Here is a 12,306-nt window from a genome sequence, read left to right on the forward strand (position 1 = left end):
GAGGATGTTCTGGGCCTTCTCAACGGATCCTAAATCCAGAGTGGTGGCAGCGTCAGGTGACCCCCCACCTGAGCCATGACAATGGCGTTCTGAAGGTGAGAGGTGAGCAGAGGTGGTTTGCCATCATTTGCCATTTCCTCCCTCTATGCAGCAATCCTGGACTTTCTTGGTGGTCTCCCATCGAAGTACTAACCAGGCCTGAACCTGCTTGGCTTCTGAGATCTGATCACACTGGGCTAGCCTGGGCCATCTGGATTAGGGTTTCAGGAGCTGCAACTTGGGAAAGCAGCATATAAACGGAAACAATAAAAATAATGAAAACCAGAAATAAATAATAACAACAGTATTTAACACCTGATAAATAAACTCCAGTAAGAAACTCAAACACTGCTGTCGTCTAAAACCAATACATTCTCTACCCACTGGAACAAATTCCATAGCATCAACTACGCTAAGCTCACTGTATCAACAAAGTATAATTTTGCAGTGGCAGAACTGCCAGCCGCTTCGTAATATATGCTTCAGACAAGATGGATTTTATATCAGAACTCCACCAATGCACAAAAGCTTGATGCTCTCTGTGTTCCGTTTTGTCACTTAATTTTATATACTAATTACATAATACATCATTCCTTAATGTAACCACATCTGAAACACAACACAGATAACCAGTATTTATTGCAGAGGCTCTGGAAAAGGGCTTTTTTTATTTTGTTCTTGCAAAGAACTTCACTTTCCCAAAGCTAATGTGTACCTCCTGTGTGTGGATATTCTATTTACATAAAAAACGTCAATACCACAGTAAGTGAAGCCAAACAGCCTCTCTGTTGACACATCTTTGGAGTGACAATTGTGATTCCCCAATCCCCTTGCAAAAGTAACTACTGCTAGAGTATTGAAGGGTGTGTGTGCCAATGATCTCCTCCTTCTGCCATAGCTGCAGCCCCTCACTTTCCAGAAAAGGGTCCCCGGGGGTGCTGAGGCTGGAGGAGGAAATCAGCAACCTACTTGTGCCTTATCAGCAGGATCTCTAGATTCATGCCAATACACAAGAGTATTAATTTCCAATACTAATTAGACTATGTAAAGATTTTGCATTAAATAAAATAAGAATGCTTTACTGAGACAGGCAGGTCATGAAGACAGAGTGGTGATGAAGAACTTTCCTTAAAAAAAAAGAAGAGAGATTAGTCTCACCAAATTAGTTGACAACAGCTAGATACCAGTTACACGTTTTCACAAAGTCCAAGTGAAGAAATAAAAAAAAAAAGATCATGGTTTGAGTTCTGTTGCCCAAACCCTAGTTACATACAATGAAGACACGGTTTTACTTACTGCGCTAGTACCTGTACCTCATAGGGAGACGCTGTGATATAGTACAAGCAGAGAGACTGGGAAGATGTGGAAACTGTCTCATTCTAGACTAGAACCAGAGATTGCTGAATTACAAATTGTTACAACACTCAGGACAATGGAACCCCCTGGGCTGAACAGAGATATCAGGTTCTTATCTCACTACACTTGCTAAGTCACTCAGTTTTCACATCTGTTTGTTAATTCTTTTATTATCTGTATGCTAATTTGCTGCTGTTCACAGTTCTTACCAATTTATCGCTCAGTTAGTTATGCATCTTGACTCAAATTAGCCCTTTCTGGCAACTAACCTCCTGACTCCTATATGTAATGGCTGGCAAAGTCTGTTTCGATGTATCCAAAGGAGTGTGGATGCACACAAAAGCTTACAGCCAGAATTAAACTTTGCTGGTCTTAAAGGTGCCACTGGACTCAAACTTTATTCTGTCACACTTAAGCATAGATAAGGAAAACAAATCATGTTTCTAATTGGAATAAAGGTTTTTACTGTCTTTGTAAAGGGTTACACCACAAAATTTAATTATGCTGATCTTGGCGGGGGGGCGGTGGCTTAAATTAAGGGGTGGTACGCAAATAATCCCCTTATAGGAACATTTATTTGTTTCCTGCTAGTTATTTTCTGCCCTGACCTGGATAGCCCAGACTAGCCTAATCTTGTCAATTTCGGAAGCTAAACAGTAATCCTTGGGGTGGCTCTCTGCTGATCTACTCCAGGGTACATCTGACCCTTTCAGTATGCCACCTCTTGTGCCCAATGTTGCCTCCACCTGCACTGCAAAGGGGGACCAGGAAAGCAAGACAGGAACAAATCTGAAACAGACATCATGCCAATGTGGTATGAACCACTTTGAAAGACTTTCATCACAAAAAGTGGCTAATAAATGCTCCAAATTACATCAATAAATAGATGCAACAAGACAGCAGCTGATCTCTGGAAGTCGCTCCCTTTTTTCTGCCTTCCTAATGAATTCCTATGGTAAATAGTTAGCAACTAATTGTTCAAGCAAGCAGCCTACAGAAACACACACACACAAGACAACTCTTATAAAAAATTTAAAAATTTTGATTACTTAAGAAAACACACTGCTTCCATGAGCCATTATTTCTAGAAGTATATAGGTAGGGTTGGCAACTCCAGCTTGAGAAATTCCTAGAGATTTAGGGGTGGTGCCCGGGAAGTGGTACCCAGGAGGGGAGGGAGCTTAGTGGGGGTCTGATGCCAAAGTCTATCCTCTCTGATATCTCTGCATTCTGGAGATCCGCTGTAATTTCTAATGCCATGACAAATACTCTACCAGGATTCAGACCAGTCTAGCAGAGGCAACTGAGCCTTTGCCTTAGTTCCAAGAATACAGTACAGATGTAATGGCGTCAGTGACCTTCCATCCCAGTCAAAATAGTATCCCTAAAGAGACGTTAGAGATGTCAGCTGGTACAGAATGCTACAGCTTGGTTATTGGGAGCTAGGCAGAATATGCGTATAGCACCCCTTCTGCAGTCATCCCATTGGCTGCCCATCAGATTCAGAGCTCAGTGCAGGGTATTGGCTTTCATATACAAAGCCCTTCATGGCCTTGGACCCTCATATTTGCAGGACAGCCTCTCCGTCTATGCTCCACCATGACAGCTTCGCTCATCGTAGCAGGGTCTTCTGCAGCTACCACCATGCAGATGAGCAAGATTAACAACTGTCCATATATGTACCTTCTCTGTAGAGGCCCCATCTGGTGCAATGACCAGCCTGAGGAGGTCTGGAAGGCTCCCAGGCTCCTGGCATTTCGCAAGCTATGCAAGACAGAATTGGTCAGGAGGGCATTCTTAGAAAGGAAATAGGAACTACATTATCCAGAAGTGACTTGACAGCACTTCTCTCTCTCACACACACACACACTTTTGTATTGTTTAACATGTCATGTTTAATACATATGCTTTGTTCTAAGGACAACCCCATTCCAAATTTCTCCAGTTCTGCATCCTATTACATTGCATATTAGCTGTATTGTTCTGTTGACTGCACTGATTTACATTATGTAGTTCAACTAGAGTCTCAGTGAGAAAGGCAGACTATAAATAAATAAATACATTACATACATAAAAATAAATAAATAGATGAGAGACTAGGCTTAACGGCACAACCATATAGGACCACAAAGACCTTCGTAAACTACAGAGTGCTGGAAATGCATATCTTAAACTCGCTACACACACACATATAAAAAATAAAGGGAAGGAACTGGTGTTGAAATTAATCTATCTAAGACCTTCATTTCAGTATTGGGGTGCCCTCTGCAAATGTATTCATATCTATATAAAATTAATGACACAGAATAGCACTTAGAAATTTGTGCACATAACTGCATTCGAAAAGAGACAAACAAACCCAAAGTAGAAGGCAGCCTTCACAAGAGATTTAACCAATATTTAATGCACATCAGTGAAGGTCTAGATGGACCACTGGTTTGAATAGAGGAATGACTGTTCTAGAACAGAGAACATTTAACCTTTGACAACATGGTGGAACTGTCAAAGAGAGATACCATGGACCATTGACAAATATTCATTGGACTGTCACCCTGAGTCTTGCTTCAGCAAGCCATTTCCCCCTTGTCTCCTTTTATTGAATTGGATATATCAGAGCAGAGGGTACTTGACTAAATCACAGTCCTATTAATCTATTACTGTTGAGCAAAGCAAGAGTAATTTTTTGTTTTTTGGGGGGTGGAATTGCCAAATGTCCTTCAGCTGCAAAAAGCACCCCAAGTCTTTTGGCGAATAGAGGTGTGTGTCAATGGGCAAAATGTTTATGTGTTCAGCGTGCAGACAGGAAGAACTCACCTTACCCTGAATCATCACCACAAAGCTAAAAACTAATGAAGAATGAACACATTTCTCTGATACTTTTACTTCTTCTATTTCATTCTGTGGTGAATTTCACTCATCCTTAATTCCAACTTAATGCAGAGAAGACCTAAAAATTATTTTGGAATTATATAATGCAGGAGCTGCTGAGGTTTTCCTTTCTATCGTTTGTATGCCTGTACATGTTACCAATGTACACATATACATTGACAAAACATTGCAAAGAAGCTACAATGAAGAGATCATACATATGATTGTGTCAAGATTTCTTCTGTGAGTTGTTTTAATGGCATGCCTGTGCACCTATAATCATGATTTTATATTATTGTTGTTGTTGTTATGTGTTATCAGTGTATATGTTCTCAGTGGCAGCAGAAGTAGGGAGAAGAGGTAAAGACGCTGAGGGTTGTGGCAAACTTCACTTTTAAAGTGTTCAGTACAATATTCACAAATATTGAGAACTCCTAATGGATGAGTTCCACTTCAAACACAAGGCCAGAAAATTCCAAATGACAAAATCAAAGCAAAAATTAAGATGAATGGAATTTCAGAAGGATCTCTGACCATGATTGGTTATGTGGCAGTGTGATGATGTTGTGACTGTAAACCCTGATTGGTTGTATTTACTGCAGAGAAACCTGTGCTTAAATAAATGGTCCTGAAGGTGCAGCTGATCAAGCAGCTAACAGAGTGAACAGTAGGTGTTTCAAGAAAGCACTTCACTCCTGAAAGAGCAGCTTTCAAGCTGACAATACTTGCATGCAAAAAACTGGTGCAGCCCTATATTTTGTACAGAAGTGCATCTGAGATCCCTTAACCCCAGTTCAGTCAAATAAAACTTATTAAGTCATGTGCAAACTAATCATAACACAGCTGTAAAGATGGGAGAGAGAGGACCCGGCCATTCTGCCCTTTCAGGGCAGCCCTCCAACCTATGTAGCTAACATACCACATAGGTCCTGTGACCTCACAAGTTTCCTGGGGTGGAGTGGACTAACGCAGAAGGAAGAGAAAGAAATAAGGGACATATCTGTGGTTCTCTTGTCCATGGACCACTGGATCCATAAAACAGGTTTCAACAAATAAAATACCATTATATTATAATGACCAATGTTTTTATGGTAGGTACTGTGAACCTTATTCACCCTTTGTCCATTGTGGCATGCCCCATTTGAAGACCATTTATTTTTAACATACGCTTTATAACTCAATATAATGGCAACAAATAACCTTTTTTGATAGTGGATGCAGCAAATGATTTTTTTAAACAAAAGAGATAAAATTGAAAACTTAGCTCTTTCCTCTGTGACTTTTTCATTAAAAACCACCACCGATAGATTTTTTTAAAAAAAAATAAACCATCAATTATTCATTCAACTCTCTCTCTCTCTTGTATTTCTGTGGACCCACACCCTATGCTAGGTAGGATCCACACAGAGCTACGACATTCCCTTCAACAATGACTAATGCCTCTTTGATACTGCAAAACAACTGTCAACACAATCTTCCAAAACAAACAACCGCTATCAGTGTCCCTGCATAGTAGCCCTTTCTGAGGCTGACAAGTCCCCAGATACCCAAGAACCTGTAAATCTCCTTGAATCAGAATGAATGATTAATATGGCTCTTGGCTATCTATTTTACAACAGACACAAATATATTATATGCCACAGTGATTCAAAAGGACGACAACCCTGAATGTAAGACGATCCCTTACATTTTTTATATAGCCACAGAAAAAGTTGTTATTGGGCACAACGGTAACTTGTATGCAAATATAAGATGGCCCCCTTGTTTTTTGATGGCATACCTGTGTGGGAGGGAGAACTAGACTTGCACTTGAGTAAATACTCTGTGTGTGTATAAAAAAAACCCACACACACATGGGTCCCAACAAGTTCACTTGCTCTATGGATGTGCTTTGTGAAGAAATGAGTGTTCAGTCCTACTTACCAGTTCTTCACGAAGCTGGAAAATTAGTTCATCTCTCTCCTTAAGTTGCAGCGTCAGTGCTGAACATTCATCTTTCATTATATCCTATAAAAACATCAAAAGAGATGTTATAATAGACTTAGTGGTTCTTCTTTGCTTTTGACAAGAAAGGCAGCTTCACACAGGGCAAGATAATTGCATCCAACTAATGAAACTCAATCCCTTCTCTATATAAAACAAATTCTAAGTTATATAAAACATATTCTATATAAAACACATTCTAAGTTGGCCACATACACAAACTAATGCATACAAACATATTACATGCACAGAAATGGGAACAGCCCCCTGTGCGTTAAGTCCATTTTGTTAGAGTCTGATTCTTTTAAGCCTCTTTTTTTTAATTGAAGCCCCTGTCAGGCGTCTCTTTATTTCAGCGAAGGAACAGATGGCCATAAAATTTCATAGTTCTGTTCGCACAAAGCAGCATTGCAGAAATTTCACTTCAGATGCATTACTGGGGATTAAAAGAAATAAACCACATCAGACTGCAGATGGAAAAGGTAAGCAGAGGCACGGGCTGCAATTCAGCAAGAGAAATGAAGCAACCCTTTCATGGGAGGAAATAACCTACCATGACAGTCAACAATATTTCTACAAAGTCAAATTTAGTGACCTGTGGGTGGCTTTGGTGCTCTTCTAAATGAGATTCAAACAATACAGGTTTCAGTCAGGGTTTTGTAAGGAGCATGAAATTAAACTGATATAAAGGTACCCAGAAAAATGCTGAGGGTGAAAACCAGAACAAGATTCTTAAACATAGCAGGATGTCTACACTACAGACTTAAAAGAGTTGAATAATCACCCTTGCTCTATGGAACTATGGGAACTGTAGTTCTAGTTGTTTATTTAACTAGCTTTCTGCCCGACCCCATTCAAAATACTTGGAGATTAACTATAGTTTTCCTACTTTAACTCTCCACTGGGAGGGTTGACTGGATATTTTCTGCTGCCTGGTGGAACACTGGAAGTAAATTTGTGGGGGAAACCAGTATCACACTGCTGCAATATCACTTCTGTCATAAACCTGGAAATGATGTCACTGTTTCAGGGTGACAATCTAGGATTCACCCCAAAACTCTATGGTTGTTCATAGAGCACTTTCATTGTCCCCACCCCCAATAATCTCTCAAGGGTTGCCAGTGCTGACAATCCTATTACTAATGGAGACTTTTCCAAACTACTATTGAGGCGGATATATAAACTGCTAGAAAAATCTAAATCAACTTGTATTGTATCTGTGTCCCAAAAAACAGAGCACTATTAGTACACTACGTAATACAATAATTAGCTATCCAAGCAAGTTAATCAGAGCAAGCAGGAAGATGTATATCCAGCCCAAAGGATATTTTAATCTGATCAGAAAAAACAGGTGGCATGGTTCCCCTGAGATGATAATGCTTTAGAATGCAGGTGGAGAATCACATGTCTGAATACCCTCTCTCATGGAACACACCCTTCTAGTGGAAAACAATTAAATTCTGTTTGCATTTTTCAAGTAGGGAGTCACATTCCTGAATGTTACCAGCAAGTCAGTAATAACTCACTTTCCAGATAACAAATGTATAACATTTACATAAGAGACTAGATTATGAGTTTTTTGTTAACATGACAAAACAGACAGGACAATATTTAAGCTGCAATCCTTGATGGGAGCACCCTCCAATGCATTAACTTATTAAAGTATTTTAATTTTACTTTTCCAAAATAAATGTCTCAAAGTGACCTATAACCAAGAACGTATGCAGAATGCAATTAAATCACTTAAACTAGATAAACAATCATAAACAAATATTTTAACCAACCTTAAATGACACTTAACTATCCCAATACATAGTAACAGTTCTTAACAGCCAGAAACCAATACTAAAATAGCTAGAGTAAAATACTCAGAGAGACTCACAAAAAGGCTGCATCCACAAAATGCAGGATATTTGCAATGTTGTTCTGCTGTAGCAATAATTTCCAACTGGATTTCCAAACATGGACAATATACTCCACTTGTGAATAACTGTTATAACAATAGCACAGTATCTAGTGATGGATAGATGACGCCCCAAAACAGAAGAAATAATATCTTTGCCTGACACACACAGTGACAATGAAGATGCACAGTGAGGCTCCTGGGAAAGGGTGTTCCAGGTAGGGTTGCCAGCTCTGGGTTGGGAAATATCTGGAGATTTTGGGGGTGGAGCCTGAGGAGGGTGGGATTTGGGGAGGGGAGGGCCTTCAGTGCGGTATAATGCCATAGAGTCCACCTTCTAAAGGGGCCATTTTCTCCAGGTGAACTGATCTCTGTCGCCTGGAGATCAGTTGTAATTCCAGGAGATCCCTAGCCTCCACCTGGAGGTTGGCAACCCTAGTTCTGGGTACAGGCTATTCTGTTTGAAACTAACAAACACAGAACTATTATGGATCATTGCTTTCCTTACTTCCAAAGGCAGAGACAAACAGAGAAGGGTTTTCAAGATGATCGCAGTGAATAGGTAGGTTCATAAGGGAAGAGACCTCAGCGAAGCACACTTCTGCATAAGCATGGAAAGAATTATACTGAAAATATTGGATCAGGGTTCATATAAATATAATTTCAGGGGGGAAACTTGTCTAAAGAAAAAAATTAAAATTGCAATGCATCCAAAATTGACCCCTTAATCAACTTCACTATATACAAAAAGAGGGGTTAAATTGTATTAACATTACAGTTAGTCAATGATTTTCCAGTGCTTCCTTATAACATCTAAACTCCAAAGTCACTTAACCATCACACAGCATTCCAATGTGCAAGCATTAACGATGATTCAAAGTCCCATACCCCAAAACAGCAATCCTCTGGACCAACATGGCTGTACAACTTTTTCTGCTCTACAGGCAGGTGAAGGGGACTAATGTGTACTTGCAGAGCTCAATTCTATCATTGCCATAAACACCAGGGGAACTACAAATGTAATAAAATAAAATCAATAAAATATCTTCAATTGGGTATGTTACCTACATAGTGTGTCATCACCAGAGGCAGACTGGGAAGGGAAAAGTAGTCCTGGAAAAGAGCTCTGCCCCTTGACCCATATCCCCCCCTTGCAAGAGGAGAAACAATAAGCTGGAAGCAACTCATCTGGCCTAGGCAGTGTCTTCTGTGCATGTGATTTGACCAGGCCACTTACACCATCGTCACGTACAACTGGGCTAGGCAGTGGCCTCTTGGCCACTAGGCTGCAGGAGGAGAGGACAATGGCCCACCAGGAGACTTTCTGGTAGCCATAATGGCCAATCTGCCCCTGGTGATCACATAATCTTTCCTAACCACGAGAGAGGGAAGTAATGCCATTACTTAGAACGGCACAGGCGTATCTACACTCCTTGTCCAGCAATACACAAACAGAATCCCAACCACTGTTGGGAAAGGAATCTAATGCCGGAAGAGCATTGCTTTTCTTTGATCCCACAAATCCACCTGACTAAAAATTACTTCATATAAAGTTCAAAACGATAAAAAGTTAGGTTAAAAAAAAGAAAAACGCAGTTACGTTATGGAGCTCTTAACATATAAATATTGCCACAGAAATTCAACAATGGGAACTGACAAAGCAAGGGCAAGATGAGAGGGACAAAGTGAGTGTGCAAGATGACACTGGGCAAACTACAGAAGAGCAACATCTCTGTCAAAATGCCACAGCGATGCACAAGAGTTACTGGTTCCACATGTACCTTGAAAGGCCTAAAAGTAGCAAATGCTAGGAAACCTGAGGTGAAGAACAGGTCATCATTTCAAGGCTTGCTGGTTCTGGACCATTACTGTCAAATACATCACAATTTGTTACAGAAGCTTTTAAGGTGAAGGAAGAAAGAAAGACACAAGCAGATTCATGTTAAGGAGAGGTGGGGAAATACTAGGCACCAGGAATTCCACCACAGAAGTTAACCAGAACAATATCTCAAATCCATTTCCTGAAACATGTTTGAAGACATTATAGATATGTCTTCACAGTAGGGTTGCCATTCTCCAGTTCCTGGGGGGGATCCCTTGTTTTGGGGGCTTCTGCCCAAGACTGGCCAGCTGGGAAACCCCACCCCCAAGCAGTGACATCACTGTGCAATGACCCTGACACGTTGTTGTCACGCGAAAGCGATGTCATTGCATTGGGGACATCGCACAACGACACTAGTTTTGGGGCAAAACTCTATGGTTTGATGCCAGTTCTACCATAGAGTTTTGCCCAAAAGCCAGAGTGTCACCCTCCACAGAACTGACACGATGATGTCACTTCCAGGTGATATCAGCACATCACACAATGTCATCACCCACTCTCAGAATGCCCTCAAAATCCCCCCGTTGATGCGACAATCCCACCAGGCAACCCCTACTCTACAGGGACTTCCTGCAGCCTGTGGTTGGCACAATAACAAAAATGTAATAAACAATAAGGGGCCATGTTGATGGCAAAGGGCCAAAAGCAGCCCAAACACAAATTCAGATAAACTAAGAAACATAATATATTATGTGAAAAGGGCTAACCTTGAAACATAGAACCTCACAGATCCATGAATCAAAAACTGTAAGTTTCTCCTAAAAGCAAAATTGATGGGAAAGGAGGGGAACAATGGTGGCAGTTGAAGAACTTGGATATTCTATGTACACGTGTTTTATAAATCCAGACAGCGTATAAATCAGCAGGCCCTATTTCAGGGATAGCAGAAATACTACATCTATCTTTTAAATGTTAAAATCCAGCATTTTTTAATTTTTTAATTTTATTTTAGCATTTATATCCCGCCCTCCCTTTGCAAAGGAACCAGATGTCACATATAAGAAAATGAAGGAACAATAAAACATAGGGGGAAAGCCCGTGCTATTGCACTGAACCTCTCAAAATTTTATGACTGGTCCCACCCTCCATAGCAGTTGGATTGTGCTTGTTTGCTTCAATCAGAACACCCTGTACCCGAAACTAGGGTTGTCAACTGCCAGGTAGAGGCTAGAGATCTCCTGGAATTACAACTGATCTCCAGGCAACAGAAGAAGAAGAAGAAGAAGAGTTGGTTTTTATACCCCGCCCTTCACTACCCGAAGGTGTCTCAGAGCGGCTAACAATCGCCTTCCCTTCCTCTCCCCACAACAGATACTCTGTGAGGTCGGTGAGGCTGAGAGAGCTCCAAGAGAACTGTAACCGGCCCAAGGTCACCCAGTTGGCTTCATGTGGAGGAGTGGAGAATCAAACCCAGTTCTCCAGATTAGAGTCCGCTGCTCATAACCACTACACCAAACTGTGGAAGGTGGAGTCTATGGCAATTATACCCCAGCAAAGTCCCTCTCCTCCCCAAACCCTGCCCTTCTCAAGCGCTTTCCCCAATTTCCCCAGGTATTTCCCAACCAAGTGCTGGCAACCCTATCTTAGCAATTGTCATCCTACGTCAGTCTAATCCTGCTGATCTGGGAACCAAAGTAAAGTGGCATGTTTGAAATGGGGATCGGGATGGTGGCAGCAGGGTATTAAGTTGCAAGCAAATATATGAACCTGGAACTACGGGAGATAAATTTATCATGATATTTATTGCCTTAATTGTAGCATAAAATTAGAGTACCAAAAAAACCCCATTTATTAAAGCTTTCTGAATATAGAAAGTTAAGCAGACAGTTTAGTGGCTTAACAGGGTACAGCAGAGAACATAATTAGTTGTCAAAATACAGATTTGTAGAGATTCACTGGATGAAACTACATCCTACTGAAGCCATTCATTCTGAGTATCAGAGGCCCACAATATCATTTGTAACCAAATTGATTTGTACTGGATCCACACAAATGCTGTCTCATACAAACTTGTTCTTTGGCAAAAAAAATAAAATAAAAATAAAATCACACACACACACACACACACACACATATATATCAAGAAATTTCACATTTGAGGCCCAGCGATCACAAAGTGGGCCCAGGGGATCCCATGGAATTCCAGCTCATCTCCAGCCTACAGAGATCAGTTCCCCTGGAGAAAATGAATTATTTGGAGGGTGGACTCTATGGCATTGTACCTCACTGAGGTCCCTGGCCTCCCCAGGATCCATTCCTAAATCTCCAGGAGTTT

General features: G+C 40.8%; 1 protein-coding gene across 2 annotated transcripts in view; it reads right to left on the reverse strand.

Moving 5' to 3' along the window:
- The window catches only part of CCSER1 (coiled-coil serine rich protein 1), a 934,040-nt gene that overhangs the window by 523,448 nt on the left and 398,286 nt on the right, over positions 1 to 12,306 (reverse strand). For both annotated transcript variants that reach the window (XM_015418598.1, XM_015418599.1), the window contains exon 7: positions 6,187 to 6,270. In XM_015418598.1, coding sequence (XP_015274084.1) covers positions 6,187 to 6,270 — 84 coding nt within the window. The remainder of the gene's footprint in view (positions 1 to 6,186; positions 6,271 to 12,306) is intronic.

This window comes from Gekko japonicus, unplaced genomic scaffold, assembly GCF_001447785.1.
Source record: "Gekko japonicus isolate JY-2015 unplaced genomic scaffold, Gekko_japonicus_V1.1 scaffold387, whole genome shotgun sequence".
In the NCBI taxonomy this organism is placed as follows: Eukaryota; Metazoa; Chordata; class Lepidosauria; order Squamata; family Gekkonidae; genus Gekko; species Gekko japonicus.